Source organism: Rissa tridactyla, chromosome 7 (assembly GCF_028500815.1).
Source record: "Rissa tridactyla isolate bRisTri1 chromosome 7, bRisTri1.patW.cur.20221130, whole genome shotgun sequence".
Classification (NCBI taxonomy): domain Eukaryota; kingdom Metazoa; phylum Chordata; class Aves; order Charadriiformes; family Laridae; genus Rissa; species Rissa tridactyla.
In genome coordinates, this window is record NC_071472.1 from 5,161,738 (window position 1) to 5,185,240 (window position 23,503).

General features: G+C 38.7%; 1 protein-coding gene across 3 annotated transcripts in view; it reads right to left on the minus strand.

Moving 5' to 3' along the window:
* ARHGAP15 (Rho GTPase activating protein 15) overlaps nt 1–23,503 on the minus strand; it is a 344,807-nt gene that overhangs the window by 269,116 nt on the left and 52,188 nt on the right. For all 3 annotated transcript variants that reach the window (XM_054208190.1, XM_054208189.1, XM_054208191.1), the window contains 4 exons: nt 21,177–21,251; nt 16,744–16,805; nt 12,389–12,476; nt 5,807–5,896 (listed from right to left, as the gene is read on the minus strand). In XM_054208190.1, coding sequence (XP_054064165.1) covers nt 5,807–5,896; nt 12,389–12,476; nt 16,744–16,805; nt 21,177–21,251 — 315 coding nt within the window. The remainder of the gene's footprint in view (nt 1–5,806; nt 5,897–12,388; nt 12,477–16,743; nt 16,806–21,176; nt 21,252–23,503) is intronic.

Below are 23,503 nucleotides of genomic sequence, written 5' to 3' on the forward strand. Positions count from 1 at the left end.
AAATAAATTACCAAGCATCTCTAAATGTCTCTCGTCTTTATCACCTTAAAGTCTTTAGAAAGCAAAGTGACTTCTCAATTGTGTAACGTTTAGAATGTATATTGTGTGCATGTGTTTTTTTTTTTTTCTGCAAAACTTTCCCCACAATCAAGGATATTTTCCTTCTTACCCTATGTACTCTCTCTCTTACTTTTCTGTCTTCATCAACAACAAAAACCTGGCATAAAGATACGCAAAGGAGACACAGCTTGATGTGATCCTGCCTGGTTTTGCAAGCTAAGAGCACTACTATAACACCTGATTCCGAAAGCAAAGATCTGGATCTGAACCGCTTGACACCTCAGGAAATTTGGGGACTCCAGAAAGGCAATGAACTAAAGAAAGCATTGTTTCATTTCTAGCTTTTAAAATAAAAGGAAAAGATAATAGAGCAATTAATAAATTTTAAGGAAGAGCCTCTTTTTCAACCTCAAACCAGGACATCAACAGATGTGAATAAGAAGTTAGTCAAAAAAATGTCCACAGAGCTATAATATTATAAAATCAGAATTAAGAGTCAGGTCCCAGAACCCTGAAATAAGCATAAATGTATATTTAAAGTGTCCACCATTCACAGCTCTGATTCTACATTTTGTTCACATTTCTGTCAAATACAGGAAGTATTATGTGGCTTTCAAAATGAAAAACTTTACGAATAAGACAACTACATTGAAGGGGGGGGGGGGGGGGAGGAAAAAAACAAAAAAAAAGGCAGGCATTCACAGGTCTTTTGTTTGGGTTACAAAAGAAAATAGCTGATACATGGAGAAGTCAGGAGATTGTCTGCATCCACCCATTAGGTTTTACTGAACATTTCGGCAGGGGCTTTTCTGGTAAGGTCACTAACAAGGTAGTTGAGAGAATTAGAAACACAATCCAGAGACCATTCCACATTGCTGTGTTCAAGATCTCCTACTTATATCAATAAAAAAAAAAAAAAAAGACTACTTTGTACTTAAAAATATACACTAGAACATCACTGAGATGATGATTAAGACTGTTTCTTGTGCTATTTTAAAAACTAATTATAAGTTTATTATTTAAAGAACCTCTTGCTGATACCATCTGATAACTGTGTGATGCGGCTAAGTCTTTTAATTAGGCAAAAAAAAAAAAAAATATATTGAGGTCCCTGGGATAGAAATTAAACTACAATCACAGCAGACAAACCTCCAGAAGTGGGCAAAATGCTATACAGAGGTTTGAAAATCACCACAGGTCCATCCGCTGGATGTGTAATTCAAAGCCAACAGAGGTTGCTCCACGCCTTGGAGGAGCTTCAGGCAAGAGCACTCTCAGGCCCAGGAAACAGCCCTTTCTCCGGGGCAGGTTCAGGATGGAGAACATGCTCCAACTGCTGATAAGGACCACCAGAAGCTTCACATCTCGCTAAGTGCAAGGTGCCTTCCTTGCAAGACTTGCCTCCTCCACACAGCATTTACATCGAAAAGCCATACAAAGAAATCCAAATACCAATCCCAGCCCAAGCCCCTCCACATCGCACCCTCAGTGCTCCCTCTAGAGAGACCATGGAAAAGAAAATGATCCCCATGGCAAGAAGTGGTGACTTAAAACATTCCTGGGAGGCATCCAGATACTATACTGATCCTACAGTACGTAGAACAAAATAGCTTATCATTCAGATTATCCTCTTGGACAAGGCTGGATAGCTTCAAGGACAAGGGAGTTACCCTAGATCCGCACCATAAACGTTATTATATATGAAACAGCTGCAAGATAAATTCTTTCATGTTACACATAGGTACAGTTGTACTTTCAGCTGTCTCACTGTTGAAATACTATACGTCTTACACGGATTTCAATATTTGTAAAATACACTCACAAATTTGTAAAAAACTCATTTTTAGTTGTGTATGAGTGAGCAACCCCTTACAGCTGCAGTGTATTTAAAAAAAAAAAAAAACAAAACAAAACCACCGCAATATCACACCAATCTGTGGCAAAAGCCAGGGAATTGAAACTCCAGAAATTCTTCATATGAAACCTTCCTAAAAAATGAACTTGGTAAACAGGGGAAAAAAATATTACTAAAGAAACTAAAAAAAAAAAATGTCAGTTGGTTAAACGAATTGTGCTATTAAGAAAAAAGCAGCTCCACCAATTCCCAAGTACGCTGCGTGTGACCTTTTTTTGCACTCTTCACCTCTCTCCTATTTTTCCTTTTCTTTTTTGAATCATCCAAGAGAAATCTTCCAAAACCTCTTCAAGGAAATAGTCTACAGCCACAAGACTTTGTGCTAATGGAGCTCCCGAATTATGAAGCCAGAAGTCAAGAGCACGGCTTCACGACGTCTGGGCTGAATTTGAAATTAAAAGGGCTGCTTGACTTAGCATCAAGGGTGAGTGAAGCAGGGGAAAGGATAAACTCCAGTTGAAAAGTTTACTAAAAGCAGAAAACACTGAATATTGAGAAAATCTGTAAACTAACCTAGTTACTGGTGCCTCGGCAGCCATATTAGTACTGCCTCAAGAGCACCCCGTCATGTTACTTTCTTTTTTGATAACCCACATCAAAACGCACCTACCTACTATCAAGCTAAGCCAAATAAAGGAAAGAGGAGAACGACAGAGTGACATAGGCGCTCTTTCTGTTCCAGTTGCTGACTGACAACACCGCCATCCCTTAACATGGTTTTATTTAGTTATTACAACCATCTCTCTGTAAATGACACTTAGGATTATTTAAGATTATGTTGTAATCCTTTTAATCCTCAGTGCTTTAAATTTCAGGCTAAACACCAAAGAGCAAACTAGCACTTAGCAGAAATATTTAAAGCATGTGATTTGAACATAAATCTTCTTTTATTCACCACTCCTCTGATGAAGACCTAGTGTATCGCGTCATTCAGGCAGCAAGAACAAACAGCACGGCATCTCACTGCAAACCGCTACGTTTCCCCACGTCACGTGAGGCTGTTTCTAACCAGTTCTTTCCCTTGGTGCTAGCTATATCATCAATAAAATAAATGAAGGAAAAATCAGAGGGTTATATTTTATAAAGATGTGCGTATTTCCAGTTACTATTAAGGAAAACTTGGAAAAAACCCTCCACGTAACGTGTTCATCAAGAACAGAAATAGATTGCACGCACAAATTGGATAGTGTGAGAGACGGATCAGACTTATCCTGTTAAACAGGGAGTAGCTCAATTAAAATGAGTGGAGTAACACTGCTGAAAACCTCATGATCAAGCCCAGAAACCCAAATCTTCCTGCCTGAATATCATTTACTTGCAGCTTCCTCTTTTTTCTTTCCCTGCATCGATCATGTTTCCAATTAGTTTTCTTTATGATACTCCTATACTCCCATCTTCTTGTTACCATCCATTAACTGTCATACGCTAAGATTTTAAATTCAAGATTTCCTTCTTTTTCTTCAAACCAAAATCTCAACAGTCATTTTCTATTTCTAATCTATAATTCATGAACTCAAATTGAGCACCCAGGCTAAATCAAACTCAAAATTCTGCACCTACTCCTGGTACAACACATTAGCAGAAAGCAACCACTGCTCTGTTTGAATCACAAAATAATGGTTTATTATTCAAAAAGTAATGAAACAGAACCCCACCAACTATGCTTTGTTGCCATGCTTTGAAGATTTAATCACACTTATTTCTGATCATTTCAGAGTTAGGCAGCAAATGTATTTAATCAAATGGCAATGCAATGCATCTATATTTAGGTCGCCAAAAAAAAAAAATTAAAAAAAATCACCCATGTTCTTTTCATTTCAACAAGTCTATGAATAAGTAGACATATATTATCAATCTGATTCCCACCCACTAGGGATAAGTAGATCATCAGAAGCGTTTCCTGAAATATTCAGTATCCAGGTACAAACTGACCTCTCCGCTTTCGAACTTGCCTTGGATTCCCTCCAGACTATCTCATAAATCTTCGCTCGCTCTCTCTCTAGTCCCCTTCCCACTCTATCTGCTCATGTAGCACCAGTCTCATTCAGTCCTTCCCTTTCCCAAAATGTCACCACTACTGATGCCAAAGCCTTCTCCTCTTTCGCTCTTACCATCTGGCATAATCTTCTTGTAGCTCTCTGTCTAAACAATGCTCCATCCCTTTTCAAAATGTGTCTTAACATATGTCCTTCCTCCCATGCTTTTACTTCTTAATGTCTCTCCCACTCACTTATTGGCTTGATGAAGACACGTTTTAATGGGTTCAAACAGTAGTGCATGAGTTTCCTTTCTCACATCATTCTGATTCAGTGGAGTTACACCTCACACTAACAGAAGTGAGAAGAAAATGCATTGCAAAGTCTTCGTACAACCAGTTTGGTAAATCGATAGCAGAGCTTCATTTGTCTTTACATTGGAAACGTATTAGCTGCAATGAATCACCGCTCCAGTATGCATTTCCAAACAGAAATTTTGCTTACTGCAAAATGAGAAATAAACCCTAGAAGCTCAGAAGACTTGTCAGCGTGCTCAGGGGGTTGCAGGAGTGAAGGCTGAGGTTATACTTAATCACGTTCCAAGTAAAAAAGCTGAAGATTGACAGCAAAACCAAAATATTTATTCTAAAAATACCTAGGAAATGACAAAGCTCCAAGTGTTGTCTCAAGTCAACCTGAAGGATGTGGGGGGTATAGAAGCGTAAGTCTCACTGTCTTGAAGAAGAGGAACATTGCTAAATATTGCATGTGCTTCAGAAAGATGTCTAGAAAAACAAACCTTGAAAAATCTCTGTAACACCCAGTTCACCCAAAGAGGTTTCTTTTCAAGAAGCCATGTACAGTCCCTTGGGGGAATTTGTGTGTGGCAGTCTTGTTCTTAAACCCCAGACCCAGGCACAGTTGGCTCCTCCAGCATGTTTCACTTGGTGATGATGCCAAAGGACTATCTGGTAACTAACAGTATCTTGACCCTGATGCGTTCCCTTCTGTGTTTCTCTTCCCTTTATTGTTTGTATTGTTAAAAATTCTTAATGTTAGAACTCTGGGAAACAACTCTATTCATAGAGAATAATATTTTGATGTGGCTTGATGCAACTTTTAGTGAAACAAAAAAAAACCAAACCCTTTTCTACTGATATTCATGGGAGTTGGAGTATGTCCAAAACCTGAAGATGTTGCAATAAACTATTTTAGCCCCTAGATCCTGGAATGTTAACCTTGCAGTAACGCTTTTCTCGTCCTTTCATCTTCTTGGGCCTTGATCCTCCCTTTCAATTCAATGGGATTTAGACGAAGCAATTAAGTAATATTATTTTCCATCAATGAAGAATAGTCCTATGAGAAATACATGTCCTTCTATGCTGGCCCTGACAGAGGCAAGCTTTTAAAATCCTCCCCTCCCCTTCCAGAAATGAACCTGGGTCATCACCGTCTGAGAACCCTGAACAGCAATAAAAATAAACAGAGTAACCGCACTGTGTTGGAGCCATGCTTGTATAAGCAGTTTGAAGAAGTTGTGTTTATGGAAGTCCTTTAGGTCAAGATTCTAGGCCTGAACCCAAAGCAATTACCTACTAAGTTTTAAAAACAAATGGAATATAGAGCATTAATCAATAAATCAACAGGTTCTCAAGTGTTTAGGAGACTCAGTCATCAGAAATCCTTCTCTTAGAAAAACAGTAAACCGATGCTTGATAAAATGTTACACTCCTGTATTGGCAAGAAAAACGCTGTATGAAATCAGTCTCTAGTTATTAAAACCAAGGAAATAGAACCTGCCTCTTAACAGAGCTTATACTCAAATGAGCAATGAAACGCATACGTTGCCTCTTACCTGAAAGACGTTCTTTCTGCTGGATTTCTCTGAGGTCCACTCAATGCGAGCACCACACAAATCCACACACTCAGGTTTATGTCCTGGTTTCTGGAAAGAAAAAAAAAAAAAAAAAAAAAAAAATCCACCATGAACATGGCTTGACTTTTCACAAGTGGGGACAGTTATCAGATAAAGCAAGAATAGATCAAGTTCAAGCATCAGATTATTGTAGCACAGCTGCTGCTATTACTGAAAAGAGTTCATTATTCCCTGGTATTATTAAATAACCACTCCTGAGGTGTTTTAACTCAGAAATAAGGTTCTTATGCTAGATATGTAATTTTAAAGATAATTAGATGGTTTAAAAACCAGTCTAATATAACATAAACATAAAACAGACAACATAATATAACATAACATAAAACAGATCAAAACGCAAATGCCTACACATTGACCAGAGATTTTAAATTCTTATTTTGAAAAACCTCTTGAAAAGCCTTTGGGTTGAAAAGGTAAAGATTTGTGGTTTTTCCAAATGCAAATTTAAACTGGTGCAGTTGGAAAGGACAGAAATTAGACAAGAACATACGTCATATCTGTAAGACAAGCTATCTCCTTTCTCCAAAAAAATTATCATTTCTAGCTCCTAAACAAAAATATATAAATAAGAGGCTTCGAGGGCATATGTGTGACACCCCGAGAGCGCTCAACACTAGGGTAGCTCCACACACTTTGCTGCTTCGCGATGTCGGTCCCCGCATCCCGGAGTGACACAGCTCTGCCTCCCCAGCTCCTCCGTATGGATGCAAATAATTTGGAGAGCAGATTTGTTTGCCTGTATCATTTACGTTGCTGGGAGTTGGTGTAAAGCACAATAATCCTCATTTACCATCTAAGCTACTTCTCCAGGGACTCGGCCTGCGCAGCACTTCTGGCAAAGCCCATGTAGTTTAGAGTAGCCATCGTAGATTAGGTTACTGCACGTCCCAGACAACGATAAAAATACTAGAGCTAACAGTATAAAGCACTAATAAGTCCCTTTTGGGTAAGATATGGAGTAATATCCACATAACATAATTAATCAGCTTGATGTGTCTTTTTTGCTCTGTTGTTCTTAAACCATTTTACCTTAAAAAAAATGGCATTAGTGATAAAGAAAACAGAGTTAATAGAAGAAGTTACAGTGGCCAGTCCGGCATCAACCACATCATCAACTTTCCAAAGATTGCTCACTGAATTTTTCTGATGTTGCTATCAAAGGCTAAAAAAAAAAAAAAAAAAAAGTGTAAAAAAGTGTGTTCTCCAGGGTGCTTTTAAGATGGGTAGAAAAGGACCTATTTAGGTTAAAAGAAGTAGAGTAAAAAATCCTGGTCAAGTAATTTGCAGCCAGAGACTCTGGCATTTTTCAGTACTGGAGTTGTAATTATCGTCTACATTTGCCAAACCATAAAACCACCATGGTTCAGCTCCTCTAAAACTGACAGTCCTGCATGTCTTTGTTCCTTTTTTATTTTTTTTATATTATTTTTTTTTAATAGAAAAAATATGCTATTCAAAACAGAAGGATGTTCTTGCGGCTAAACCACTGGAAGAGCAGGGTTTGGATTTTTTTTCTCCAGCTCGGCCTCAAACTTCCTGCCTGGCCTCTGACAAGAACTTAACCTTCCTGAATTTTGAATAACAGATCAAAACTTCAGTATCGATAGTTGATTTTAAAAGGAAGTTTTGAAATTTAATCCGTTAATATTTGCATGGCAAAAGCGACAAAGTGGAAAAACAAACAGACAAACATCAACCTATAAAAATATTCAAATGGGGGGAAAAAAAAAAAACCTTGAATTTTCAGTATTCCAGTGCTATATTTTATAAACAGGGCTATGGTGCCTACTTGGACTAGACCATTCTCCTTGGCCAGGAGACACCCCAGGGAAGTTTCCTCCCCAGGACTCCATGCAATGACCAGGTCTGCACCGCAGAGCGCGGGCAGCTCTGTAACCCGTCATGAACACGCAAGACAGCCTTGTCGAAGTGGACCACCTTGGTCTCTTTGAAAAAACTGCCCAAAAGGACAGTTTGAGTCTGAAAATACTTTAACAAAAGAAGGGCAGCTTTATTCCCCTAGCAGAAAACGGCGAGAAATTTTGGAAACACATAATGAGATGCAAAGAAGAGTTTAACATATAGACAAAGAAACAGACAAAGTTTCTTGATAGTCAAAGCTACTGGGCTACAGAATATTTTCCTCAGGAAAACTGCCATGGCATTTCACAGTGAAGTGAGAAAAAACAGTGAGAATCCCGGGGAACTTTTGCGGGAAGATGGAATAGTGAACTCTATAGGATTTTACCATCTCCAATTTCTATGACTGTATGAAAAAGCATGCCACAGCAGAACTTGGACTCATCGGTGCAATCAGTGCACACACAGCTTAATTTTGTTGTACTAATCTGGAATTTGTTTATAGCTCTGATTTTGTAATAAGCAGAAGAAAATTATAAGTATGCGCATCTCCCTTTCCAGAAAGGATAGGATGGTGTGGAAAGATGAACATCCTTCCTGCTATGTACAACAATGAACTGGAAAACTTCGCTTTTGGAGAATTTAGCAATTCTGCTACGGGGATATGAGATGTACATAAACACCATATGAGATTCGCAGGTATGGCATTGTATGTGAAGCTTCTGATGAAAACTACGTGCAAAACCACCCGGATCCATCAAGCCTGAAACTGTCCATCAAGCGCGTGAGTCCCTCTTTTCATAGGATGGTTCGGGTTGGAAGGGACCTTAGAGGTCATCCAGTTCCAACCCCCCTGCCATGGGCAGGGACACCTCCCACTAGACCAGGCTGCTCAAAGCCCCATCCACCCTGGCCTTGAACACCTCCAGGGATGGGGCAGCCACAGCTTCCCTGGGCAACCTGTTCCAGTGTCTCACCACCCTTACAGTAAATAATTTCTTCCTAATATCTAATCTAAATCTCCTTTCTTCCAGTTTGAAATGGTTACCCCTCATCCTATCATTACACCCCCTGATAAGGAGTTCCTCCCCATCTTTCTTGTAGACCCCCTTTAGGGACTGGAAGGCACCTGGGGAGCTCCATACAATGGGAAGCCCCGATTAAATCCAGAGGGATTCCAGGAAAACTGCCTAGAAACTCCTCCTGGCCTAAACATGATCCATAGTTTTCTTTCCAGCCTCCGCATTACCCAGCGACACTGCTCGAGAGGGAGTTAAGGTTACTGGGAAAGCCTGAGCCCTCTCCGTCCTTGCTTTGTGTTTCGCAGTCAGAGCAATTATGTTATATCAGTGTTGTTGGAGGGGGTTATGCTGTAAATTGATACAAGTGTCTGCTACAATGAAATCTTCCTAAACATGAATATGGATTTCAGCAGCATTTTCACTCGCTAAATTACTTTGCAGATGGGCTAATAACCTGAGGTTAAAATAACCTCTGTTGAATAAACTATCTCAGGGAATAAACAGACTACTTTTTCTTGGTCAGAAAGACCAACTGATAATAGAATTTAACACCGGTGAGAAAGAACGGAGCCGTGATCCTTTGAGATCACAATGTCCTTAATTTAAAATGAAAAGCAAGTTCTATTCATACGAATGCTAAAAAAAGTGTATCAAAAGCGTGACCACAACTGATCAAGGCAGTAGCAAAAGATACTGATTTAACTACGTGGCATGCAAACGTGCATTCTCGGTAATGTTTGTAAACAAGCTCATTTTCTGAATCCCTCCTCTGTGTGCTTTAATTATTCTGCTCTATTACTAATAACAACACCAGACATTGTCACTACCTTCACCAGAAAGCTATGGATCCCAGTCTTCTCCATGCAAATCAACCGGAAAGCCATTACACTGTGTCCTACATCTACAACCATACAAAAAAAACCCAAACCAAACCAAAACCCAAACACCTCCTTTTTGCTATTATCAGTTCTTTGCATTAGAATATTATTAAGGATTTTGGTAAATATAATTCTAAATGACCTCTAAGTGTTATCCTATCATCAGAAAAAGAGGTATGATTAGGATGTGCTTTCATTTCCCTCTCTCCTGTTGCCTTTATTGTGAAATATCATTCCTCTTATAATGATGCTGTCTTATTCTGAATTTTCACTTCATGTACAGTACTTAATAATTAATGAATTAATATCTTTATAATACAAAGGAACATTAATCTTTTTGTTAAGTCACATCATTTTCCTGCTAACAATAAAAATGCTTTGTTATGAGTCATGCTGTCGTGAATGAACATTGCCTCTATTACATTATTTAATTAATGGTTGAGCTCCCCTTTTCCCAAAGTAAACTACAGCTGGGGGGGGGGGGGGAAAAACAAAAACAAACACACAAAAAACCAAACCTAAAAAAAAAAAAAAAATCAGTAAACAACTGATTTCTAATGAAGCCTTTTTGTTTTATTTCCTTTCCACTATCAAAATTATATTTGGTTAAATGGTTTACAAAGGAAATAAGCATTGCATTTGCTTTATCAGAGGAGATCAACATGCCGGTTTAGCTTTTTTTGATGTGTGAAATTTGGGGTTAGGAAATTGGGTTATAAGATTTTGAATACTGACAGCTCTTGTTGTTTTCAAGCTTTACCCAATTTGTTTCTTCACCATTGCATAGAAGTTATGTGCAATAGACAGAAAATGCAACTTGAACAGCTTTTTCTAACCTAGTGAACGTTGAGTTCACAGCCCCAGTGTTCAGATCTAGCATGGAATTAAAAACAACCCAACCAAACAAAAAACATACTTTTGTTTTTTCCCTCATAATGAGAGGAATATGGGATCAATATGCCTGCGTTCTTCCTAACACAGGCGGCAGCAGATGTTATCTCACTAATTGTGAGCACTGGGGGTGAAGTAAAACTTCAGGGAAAGGGACTGACTTCTCAGAAGATCCTTTCTCGTAGCACACCTTAATTTTTTGAGTTAAACTGATTGAGATCTGGGCCAGAGGCATGTTCTCCCGGCAAGTCTACTTTAGCATCTGAATGCTTAAATAGCCAATGGGAATTTTAACCGTGTGGAGGAGCCTCAGAGCCAAATCGAGTCTCCTGTGTGTTGAATTTCCACTGGTCCATTTATCTCCTGGGATCTGGGTGAGCACTTGCAAAGAGAGATGAAAAGAAGGAGAAGGTAGAAGCATAAGACAGCTAGTAAATGGTAAGATTGGTTCTAATAAGTTCACCTGCAACTTTTTTTTTTTTCATTTAAATAATAACTAATTCAATTTTAAGGAAAACAGATGATTCTGAAAAAATATTAATTCAAGCCATACTGTTTTCATGGCTTTGGAAAAGTGTATTTTCCTGCTGTACTAGCACAAACAGGAGCAGAAAATAACAAATTTCATCCTTTACTTGCTATTATTGTTTCATCTATTTTTATTTTGCTGCAACCCTCATCTTTCCAAAAAAGCAAGGCAGGAAAAGGTGTTCTTTAAAGCTGATTTTATGGCAGGTGGCATTGATAGATCAGGAATAGAGAGAAGACAATGCTTGTATCACCTGCCATGGCAAAAAATAGCTTATTGTTTGTGACTCCTGCCAAAGAGAGCACCTTTGTGGCCACCCATCACGCCAACGAGATTTGGCAGGTTTGATCAGGCCTTGAGAGCCTTTCACAACGGGGCTTTGTCAAACCTGTCCCTTCGCTGCCCACAGTGTCACGCATTTACCAAATTCCCCTTTTTCCTGCCCACATTCAGGTTCGTAGGCTCAAACTCGGCAGTAACTAGCACCGAAGGAGTACGTGCCGTTATTGCTTGCTCAACGTAGCTGTCACATCTCCGAAGACTAAGATCGGTGGCCTTTCCTTGGGGCACAATAAAAAGGTACTGCAAATTTCACTTTGTAGTAACTACAGGCTACAGAAATTGCATTAGCTGCATTAGATGGAGTCATAGAAATATTCAGGAAGGTTAGCGGGATATGGTAGTTGTCACATTTATACTACGATAAAAAATCACTTTGCTAACTTATAATGTTTTCTGCTTTGGTAACACCCTATATTAAGGTGCCGTTTATAAATAATTTATTATTATTTATTAATGTATAAGCCACTTTATAGGATGGTAGATAACAACTTAAATTCATGTATTAAAGATGCACATACATGGTTTAATACAATTTACGTCTCACAATATCCTTTGCAACAGATTCTCATCGCATCATCTGTTAAGCATTTATTACTAATGCATTTTATAACATACTTTATAATACATTATTTGAGGAAGCAGCCGCATTTAGTGATCATTTTCATAAATAAGAATAAAGCATTTATAAATGGCACCTTAATTTAAAGTGTTACCTTCACATTACGGGATAGTCACTCACCATTCGTCTCACTTTGCAATTATTCTCAAAATGCACCTCTTAATAAAGGACATGCTAAGTCCTATTTCTTCTCATACGCTCCATCTGATTAAAAGTTTATCAAGGCATTTTCCTTCAGCTGCTCTCAAACCCTTGAAGGTTGTCAGCTCAGTCCGAATTTGTCTTATGTAAACACCAAACTTTTTCTACTGAAATAACAGTGGCGAGGAAGCTGAGGATATTGGATGGTTGATTGCCTACCAGGTTGGCCAGCGCCGGCTGCTTGGATTCTTTGTAGAATTCCATTTTCCGAGCTGTGAGAACAACCCAGGACGTGGACCAGTTTTTCCTTAAAAATAAAATGAAATTTTAAAAAGAAAAAAATCAGCAAGGCATGCAAGCAGGAGGTAAAAGGTGCTCCATTTGTAGACTTGGTTTTTAATTATTTCGTTTCAGAAACAGAAATGGTCTAAAGTCAGTATCAGCAATGCACTTCCACCATATTGATGGAGTTGCACCATCCCATTTACACCTGAACGTGGCCCAACAAAGCTCGAAGGCCTTCTTTCTCCTCATTTAGGTTTTAAAGCCCATCTGTGTTTCTTTTCCACCAAGGTGCCTTAACCACAGGCAAACAAGAGGATTATTCACACGTGCTTAAAGTTCACATATACTTGAAGGACTCCAATAGCTGGTGCTCTCTTTTGGTAACTAATAGTTAAAATACAACTCAGAAGGAAAAATGTAATTTTGATCTGACTATACAGAGCTCAACAAAGGGTCTGTTTTGAAAAGTCCAAAATACTTTGTCCTTTCCCTAAATATAAAATTTACAGGAGAGCAAGGAAGATAAGAACGATGTCTGAGAGAGGTTGGAGTAACCGTTAAACATCAGGAGTTCACGGTACAACCCCAGAGAGCTGGCAAACTGCTGGGGCCAGAGAGAAGTCAAAATACACATGGACATGTGAAAGTGTCCCCTGACGCAGAAGAACATAACATTCATCTCAGAAGAAAATGCTATTACATATATTACATCTAATGTGATGTTTCAAACCACCACATAATCATAAACAAGTAGATGTGGGCTGAGAGAAAACTAGTTTTAGATGAAGGTCTCAAGTTTGAGCCTCCTATTTGAGGGTCGTAACACCTGATACTTACAAAAATACTCATAAACCCACTATTTTCTCTATGTGAATGCAAATCACAAGTCTGAACATTTCAGAATAAACTTGAAAATGCATATAATAAACAGGCTGTTTCACGTGAATGTTGCAGTGCGTGAAAAAAAGAGGGAGCTGCGTGTAAGGACACCAAGGGCCCGGGGAGGAGTCGTTAAAACCCCTTTTTCCTCTCTCTCCTCTCTTGCCTAGTCCCTTTGAGTTTTCTATGTTTAGATATTCCTAAGTGACTCAAACACGTCCATTTTTTTTAATTCTAGCAAAACCCGGCTTTGTTGCGTTTGAAAGCCTTTCGGTCTCCTTTGCGATGCTCATTTCCAGATCCATCTCAAAGCTCTGCTGCACTCAATATCCCATCAAACTGCACATCAGGCATAACAACAGGCAGTTTTTCTATTAATTCGTTTCCTATTCAATATTTTTCAGTCACCAGCTTAAGGAGCATAACCAATATTACAGGTGAAGCCCTAGCACCACTGGCATTTTATTGGAGGTACTGGCGCTCGCTTCAATGTGGGCAGGATTTCACCCAGCACCATCTGATGGTCATCCCTAAAACACGGGCAATAAGAGGTAACAGTGAAAGAAAGTCTCTGTGAAGGAGGTGAATCCGTTTGAAGAAAACGGGACTGTATTTTTTTTATGCCATGTTAATGAGGAAAAGATAGAGAAAGATACATTGAGAAAGAAAGAGTAGGGTTTTAGAAAAGTACCTGACCATCCTGACAAATGTTTTCCCACAAAAGGACAGTGTTTGTAATCCTCTTTAAGATTTTCAGCTACATTTATTACCGCTACAAAACCGTATCCTTGGCTAACACGAACTATTGCCGTAGTTGGGGATTGCGCATGTTGGCATTAAGAACAGTTCAACCTCAGCTAATTACTTTTTAAAGTATCTTTAGGAAACAAGCGCTATAGCTGAGAATCGCCATCGGGGTAGTGAATACAAGTTGTCTACTGGTAAATACGACTTCAATTCTTTTTAATTTTCATCCTTTTCTTTTTTTTCCTCCCTACTCATAAAAGGTCTTGTAAGCGCACAGGAGAATAAATGGCCAAGCGTGCTGCGTGCTGGTTTAAAAACAGATTTTTCAACGAGTTGGATATCCTGGATAAATATGGATTACCAGAGGATTAAAACCCTTGGGACACAGCTTCGATTCAGTACCCAACTTACACCAAATGCTTGGAGAGGAAAATTTCTGTGTCACGGCCATTTCTACTAGTCAGAGTGCCAGCTCCAGCTATTTGCAGGGAAAGTTTTTCTGCCTGAGAAATATAAATCACCAATTGCATTTTGAGGTCCCCGACCTGTGTGAAATCTTCTTAAAAGATCCAAATTTCTGATCGAACTAACTGGGAAGTTTGCCAAGATTTGAAAACATTTAATTTGAACCTGGACCTCATTAAAAGAAGATAATAAATGCAGTCCTATTTTTAGTTTTGAAATGAGAAGTCAACAACAAAGAAATTAAAAGTCAATGAATAATATTTCTTAAATTATATCTGGTGAGATGTTTTACCTAAGCTTCATTCTGAATTTTATGCAGAGAATGCTTTCATTCCATCAGGAATAAGAAAATTCAGTGGTTTTGCAAGAGACAACAGGAATTGTAGAATCTATGAGAATGCAACTGAATTTCACCATGTTATCTGCAAGAAGATTCTTTTTCCCCGAAATTTAAATTCCTCAGTTCTTTTATTCTACAGTTGTTTCATTTTAAAATCAGAACTTCATTACTTTTGTGACCTAATGATAAAAGGCATATAAACTAGACAACCTTTCTATCAGATTTTCCATAAAGTCATCTGTCAGTTTTAAAAAAAAAAAAAAAAAAAAAATCCTTGAAAGTGTATTAGTCTCTGTACAGACGGGCACACATTGTTATTTCATGGGGTACACACAGTGACCTAAGGTTTTCAAGCTCTTTAGAAAAGCCAGTTCACGATATTCTAATTTTTGCCGTGCGGCCCCAGTATTATTCAAGAAATCACTTCCAGCCAATGAAGTTTAGGTAAGTGAAAGGAGGCATGAGACAAAGCGTACGCAGATTAGCTGAATCGCCACTACCGATCCTCTCTGCGTATAACGAGCCATAAATATCAGTATGCAGAGAAGACCCAGCTAGGATGAAAAAAGGATATTGCGTGAATTTGTCTCTGGCCACAGGGTTAAAGCCGTGGCTGAAAGCCGCTGATGGAGAGCCCCTGCGAGGGGCGGCCCGACCCGTGGGGGCCGCAAAAGGAGCAAACGCGTTTGCATTCTGTCGAACGAACACCTGATGGCAGCACGTTATAGCTTCAGCGGCGCTCGCAACCTCTCGGGCTGTTTCGAAACGCGAGGCTGGTCGGGGCTAGTTACAAAGGCGAGTGGCCCGGCCACGCTGCGCCCGCGCCGAGCCGGCGCGCAACGCCCGGCCACGGAGATGCTTCGTGCTGAGCGCACCCGATGCTCTGGGAAGGTAAAACTCCCTCCTCCTCTGGGCTTGCTCACGGGTGATGCCCAGCTGATGCACGCCCTGCTTGAAGCTTCTGGCAGCGCCCAAAGTAGGGAAGAGAGTATTACAGGCTTCGGTGCCTTTTCCCAAAATACCAGTCCCTGATGGTACCCAGCTGCAGCACGCTTAGCCAAGTGGTGACAATGTTCCTGCTTCAAGAGGTTGGAGCAGGTGACCTCCAGACTTCCCTTTTCAACGAGCGTTTCTAGGATCCCTATGATTTAGCACTATATAGGTATGAGAACTTACTGCTTGGCTCCTTTCTGCAGGCAGAAAATGTAATCACAGAATGGTTTAGGTTGGAAGAGACCTTAAAGATGACCTAGTTCCAACCCTCTGCATGGGCAGGGACACCTCCACCACATGTGAAATGTAATATTTCACATTACTCTCTCATTCTCATTGGTAGCATACAGTGCTGGCCACATCACTGCTGCTCCTTTACTGGCATCTAAATACAGCAAACCATAGCAAATCCTCCCATAAAAGGCAGCATTAATATTAACGTTACTTTCAACACAAACAGTGCTAAGCGAGTAAGCGCAGACCACTTTTGACAATCTTGCCTTGGAATCTCTGGGGATCACCACATGGTGGGTTCCTACATACCATCCTTGACCCCTCAAGCACACACTTGGCACCTAAAATTTGCCCACTGCAAAATATCTTCATGGTTTGCCCAGTGCCTTAAGGTTGTCCTTAATATGTGTATATAATATAGAGGCTAATATTGACACATGCTCTTTGCATGCGATGAGCCTGTTAGCTGCTGCCATTTGGTTTCTGGGACTGTAATCATGCATTGGCTTTAAATAATGGTAACTGAAACAAGAGCAGTTTGTCCATAAGCAGCAATAATAGCTATATGTACTTAAACATGCATTAACCCAGTTTTGCAACTGATAAGTTCTGTAACATTCACATAGAATACCTTAATTTCTTGCCACCATCTGCTATTTTAGCTTTCAGAAGATATCCTTCTTTCTCCACTACCTACAAGAAAAAAAAACAACAAACATGTCATAACTATATAATTTATCCAGACAAATGAATCCACTTAGTACAAACATAAGAGTCTGCATCTAGCTAATCTAGTGTGGGGGCATTTTATCGCTGGTTCTCAGTTTAATCACTTATTTTTTCCTATACAGTCAGTTCTTCTGAAAATTTGCAAGCAATGTAAACAGAATTAACCTTAAAATGTAACCTTAAAATGCAAACAATGTAAACAGAATTAACCTTAAACAGAATTAACCTTAAAAATACCCCAATGATACTCTATTTGTTGATGTAGAAGAAATTTATTTTAATGCAAGCAAAGTTTCTAGCTACAAGTAAAAAATGAGTTGAAAATATATTGCAAGTAAACTATGTCAAGGTATCATTTCATATATTGAGTTTCATTAGTAGCTCTGAGGAACACACCATACTTCTGCAGAAGCGTCGTGATTATTACATTCTAAAGAGAGTCATGTTTAGGGGTAACCAATGTCAGAGAAACATCAAATATCCACTCTTGTGAGACCCCACCTGGAGCCCTGCATCCAATTCTGGAGCCCCTACTACAAGAAAGATATGGACGTGCTGGAACGTGTCCAGAGAAGGGCCGCGAGGATGATCAGAGGGCTGGAGCACCTCTCCTATGAGGACAGACTGAGAGGGTTGGGGTTGCTCAGTCTGGAGAAAAGAAGGCTCTGAGAAGACCTTATAGTGGCCTACCAGTATCTTAAGGGGACCTACAAGAAAGCGGGTGAGGGACTTTTTAGGATGTCAGGTAATGGTAGGACTAGAGGGAATAGATTAAAACTATAGATGGGTCGATTCAGACTGGACGTTGGGAAGAAGTTCTTCACCATGAGGGTGGTGAGACACTGGGACGGGTTGCCCAGAGAGGTGGTGGAAGCCCCACCCCTGGAAGTTTTTAAGGCCAGACTGGATGGGGCTCTGAGCAACCTGATCTAGTGGGAGATGTCCCTGCCCATGACAGGGGGGGTGGAACTGGATGATCTTTGAGGTCCCTTCCAACCCTAACAATTCTATGATTCTATGATCTGTACGACAGGAAAAGTTACATTGCCTTCATAGGTGCCACACTTTGCTTTGCATCATCACTAAATCAAGGCTCATGCAAGATGCTAAAAGGCATTATGCTTTTAAGTGGTGCTGTCTTTTGGATGAGCTCTGGTATCGAGGCGCTCACCCCTCACAGCCCTTCGAAGGTCACACTTCATTGGAGTGTGTGCACCCACGCCCAGGGAGAACTTGTCTTCAAGTTTCCAGCTGAACTAAATGATCTCATAGCACGGTGCAGAAAACCAAATTGAGCGGTTCCATCAATTCTCAACATACAATCTGAAACTGGAATTATAAACAAGGCAAAGCACAGCTGCGCTGTGCATTTTCCAAAATACACCCAAAAAGGCAAAGCCCTTCGCTGTTACCAATACAAAACAGCGTGTGATACTAGCAACCTGATACGCCGTAGTAGATCCCATACTATGCCATCGCTGAAACCTGGACCCTTTTCCGTGGTGTCAGGACAAGGTAAGGACTCTGCTGGAATACAGGAGGCTGCAACCCTGGTTGCAAGCTATCAAGGTTGCACTTGAGTTTTGGGATATCAGGAGCAAGTCCTATGCCTGGTGGGTTTTTTTCTTTTTTTTTTTTTTTTTTTTTTTTTTTTTTTCATTCCTCTTAATTTGTGTTCCTCCACGTCTCTGATCACGCTTTCCCTCAGCCAGAGGTCTTCCCAGACACTGGGCTCTCTATGATCTGCCGAAAGATCCCTTGTATAGCTGTGATATACAACTGGGGATAGGGGTATTTTTGGCTATGTAAATTTGCATTTAAAAATTAAAAACCAAACAAAACAAGACGACTGGTCTTTAGCAAAACCCATCGACCTGCCTTCTCGTCAGATCTCATTAGCTAACCATGTCCCAGCCATGTCACTAATGGGAAAATAAGCAAATTCGTGATTCAGGGTGGGTCTGTTTTCCTTTTCAAACGCTACTGGGTCAGTACCTCACCAGGACATTGTAACTCCACAAGATCTTTATAGCAAAATGCGTCACAAGGTGACTTTGTAACAATTTAAATAGAAATTTTGCTGTCTGCAAAGCAGTTAAATGGCACATGCTTTAACATGCAACACAAGGATTTTTAAATCAAACTTATTTGTTATTTTGATCTTACAAAATATCGTGATACTAACAGCGTAATGCGTTTAACTACTTCTTTAGATTTTTGTCTGTTGCTGGGATACAGAATATAATGAAATATATATTGTGTACATACCTGTTTGCACCTATGAAAAGGTCTGTAGGTATGTGGACAATGATTTGGGTGACGTTCTCAAATGGGTACACGAGGACTAGCGTGAGCATTTTCTATAATTTGTACTTATCTCATGCAAATTCCTGTCATGCATATCATTGCCATAGAAAACCCAGAGAGAAAGTATGTAAGGATTATTGTGTAGAGTCATGTCACTATTTATCTAGTGATGGATGGGTGAATTATGAGAGCTAAAATAAGACTTAATCCCCATCTCCACCTACTTTTTTTTTTTTTTTTTTTTTTAAAATCAAACTTATTTTACATCTTTTGATATTTTTCTTCCCCTTCTAACCTTTCATTTTTGTAGCATAAAACTTCTGGTGCTTGGCCAGGGCCAGAGATGCCAAATAACATATGAGAAAGGTTATTCTTTTTAATATTTCTATCCATCTGGAAACAGAAATTGGGAGGAGCATTGGCTAACCATTCGAGCTGTTGATTGCTTCTCTGAATCAGACCCAAAAATCTCATGCTTTCAAAGTTTACCAACCACCCTTCACAAACTGTTATTTTAACCAATCCAAAACTAAAGGCAAATGTGATTTTCAACATCAGATCTGAATCACCTCTGTTCTCACATTTGGGGAAGTTAAAAATTGGATGTTCTTCCAGATGAAAATGTTGCTGCTCAGTCATATTTTCCATACGATTGTCTTGAGCTAGAATATCAAATCCACTAACAAATGCTGGGCATATAAAATATCCTGATTTAAATTACATAGCTCAGATCTGCCATTTGTTTTAAGTTAAACAGGCCAAAATTAAACAGGCCAAAAGTAAAAGGTCTTCAGTTAATATGAGAACTCTCGGTGCGAAGAAAAGCAACTCTCATATATATTGCTTTAATTGAATTAGTACAGGTGCTGTCTTAAAAAAAAAAATAGCATGGTCTTCATTAACTGATAACGTGCACAGTTTTCTCTATCATTAGTATAAAAGGGCATTTATGTAATTACAAAATAGCTTTATCAGAAAGACAAAGAAAAAGATTTCTAGAGTGACCACAATGTTTTTTATAATCTCTGTTTGGGGTGCTATATTCCCCTTTTTTAACATCCGCTAATATACCCTATTCTGTTCTACTTGTTTTCAAGAAAATACTTCCAAGACAGTTCAGGATCAATTTACAATATTTCTGCAAGTGGATGATATTAGATTAAAAAAATACCGAGTATTTCCTAATGATATGCTCTGTTGTTCCTGTCTCAAGAAATATCATCATTTGTTGTTAAGCTGCTGCCCTCCCTGTACCTTTTCAACAAGTGGAAGGTTGAGAAAATGACCCAAAATGCCCTGAAGAATTAGCAAAGCAATAAGAAAATGGAATTACTATGTGGGGGTTTGTGGTTGGTTTTGTTGTGGTTTTTTTTTTTCTTTTTAGAAGAGTATTAAAGATGAGAGCATGTATGTGTAAATATTTGAGTTTCTAAGTAATAATAAAAAAAGGTCTCATGACATAACAGTATTAGAAACTATATCACATGTAGGTTCTATAATTTTCCTGATTAGAAGAATTCAAAGCTTCTGAACCTACCTAATCCTGAAAAGTCTGTGTTGGTAAAAGTACCACTGATACCAACATTCTGTATTTGAATATTCATTTTCTTTTAATAGAAAAACCTCTATGCTTCTCGTTCCCTTTAGATTCTTTTATTGTCAATGAAATTTTTTTAAATTTTGTGATCACTTTTACTTCTAAAAAAATTGATATTAATACTAAAACCACCTTAATATGGGCAAAGACAGGACAAAGACACGGTCACATCCCCTTACACCAAGTATTAATACTGATGAAACATCAGTCTAATACAGCAGAATTAACAGCAAAGTCAAGCTATATAAATTGCTTTGTACCTTCTAAAATTATTCCTTTTATTGATTAATCAAAGTCCCTTGAATCCCTTAACATCTTGAGGCATCCAAAGCCTCATGTATTTATTCCTTAGAAAAGCATGTGTAACATTTACATTATAAACATTTAACATAACAAGAGTGATTTATCAGCTCTACAGAGCAATTGCTTACCGTGTGGTCCTGTGTACTAATGATGTCTGCAAGCGTCAAGTTGTGTTGGGAATGATTTCTTCTATGACGATTTACCTAAAAAGGAAATAAAAAATAATAAAAAAAAATAACCAAGGATTCGAATTCAGAGAGGATTCAAATACATGCAGATTGAGATGGACCAACAAATTCAATTGCTGGGCATGCACAGCATGCATTGGACGGAGTTGTGGAAACCTGGTTTCTTTCAATACTGCATTTCTGTGAAAGCCAGTATTCCTCTGAGCCCCGTGTATTTGAAATGTACAGCTACTAAACTCTAAACATCTCTGGTATAAAAGTGTTTCTTTGTGATATCACACTGGCAAATTTGCCTAGCAGTTAACCAACTGATAATAATCATTTTAAGTTATGACTTTTCCATCAGGAATCTCAAAAAATTGCTTAAGTTTAGGTGCTCTTAAACCCATTTTACAGAAATGGGAAAGATGCTAATTACAACCTCTAGGCCACAAAGCAAGTCAATGAAGAAACTAGAAAATAACTGGGAACAAGCACATAATATATCCGGTATGTTTAAACTGCTTCAAAGGCTATTTCCAAAATCTCCATGACGGGAAGGCTACAGCAATACTGGACTCTGATTCTAAAATCATTCCCAAGTACCGAGTCCTTGATTCATCCAGTTCCCTCTTTTCTAAGAGGAAGCCAGTATAACTATCTGTGACTTAAGTCTGGACAATTATTGCATTATACCAGGAATTATTAAGACTAAATAAAAATTTCATCACAAATCAAGCATTTGGCAGAGCTCAATAGCGTTTTACTTCCTTACAAATCTGCAACAAAGAACAGGCCACCGCAAAGAGAGTGTGTATGTATACGTATACATATATATTAAAAACTTTGTTTAAATTCAATGTCATACAATAATAATATAATTTGGATTTGTGATCCTGTAAAATTCAGTGATTATCTCCTCTTTTAACTGAAGCCAAAAAGCAAACAACAAAATATAGTCTCAACTAGTTCCCACTGTATTCATCATAATGCATTCTCTTTTTGCCTATTAAAACAGAGTCAACCAAAAGTCATAATGTATTCTGTTTATATTCAAGTGTCTGAATATAGAAAATGTTCTTAATTAATCCAGAGGGCCACGCTCAAAAAACAGTTAAACATATTATGATCCCATATTTTTTCTCCACACATTGCTTTCATGTTTATTTGTAAGCACTAACATTTTTAAGCCTTGAAATCTATATCCTAGATATTGCTCTACTCTCCTAGTCAGAGCTAATGAGCTTAATGAATTACCAGTTCTAAATTTAATACAAACATTTCAAAGAAAGAGATAAAACATTCTTCACAATTCAAAAGTTTCTCTGACCTATTTATGAAGAATATCACTTAACAATTTCATTAAGGGTGAGTAACAGCTGGTGACATGGCTGTGTCCTAAAGTGTTTTTCTCTCTTAATATTCTGCATCTTAAGCAATCGAGCTTTCATAAGAAATACTTTAGTTAGTGGCAGTCCCTCCTTTGGGGAGAAAAAAAATGTCAGACCACATTTTCTGTATTTTGCAATCTTGTTTTCAGGAGTGTCATGTTCCCGTTTTATTAGCATGTAGGGTAAACAAGAATGATTTGCTGATGCTATTGAGAGAACTTCTAAGATTACAGTCTTTCTATTTAGATTTTGGATGGAACTTAATATTAATGCAGGCAGAGGCTGGTATATAAATTCAAAATAAATTAATTCAATTTATCTTTATCTTTACTGTTCAACAGCTCTGAAGGTTCTACAGTGCTCAAGACATATAGCTAAACTATTCAGGTCTAGATCATAGCAAGTCTTTCTTACCCAGATCCCCCATTCTAATTATTCCTTAACGTACAACAGAGCGTCTTGCCCAGCCATGCTTTCTAAAATATATTCTTCCCTCATCCAAATTAAATAAAAAGGCACACCACCACTCTGCAGTATCTGTTTTAACATTCAGCTGCTCTCTCCAGGAATCATACGCGTCTGTTGGGGGCCCTAGATGCAACTTTGTGAAGTGTACGGCGCCGATCAGAGCTTCCCGTCCCGCCTTTGGTTCAGCGATCAGAGCATTAGCAAAAGGAATGCTTGCATTTGAAACATGCTAAAAAGAATATGTCACAAGCACTAAACCCATCCACAGCCAAACAAAGAGAGGAGATAGCAAAAAAGTACTATTTTAGTAGTACTAGTGTATTATTAGCGGTAGTTTAATCAAAAGGCAATAGTAAGATTTCCGGGAAATATGAAAAGAGAAGAAAAGCATTAAATTCCAGTTATGATGATATTATGTGCTTCAAAACC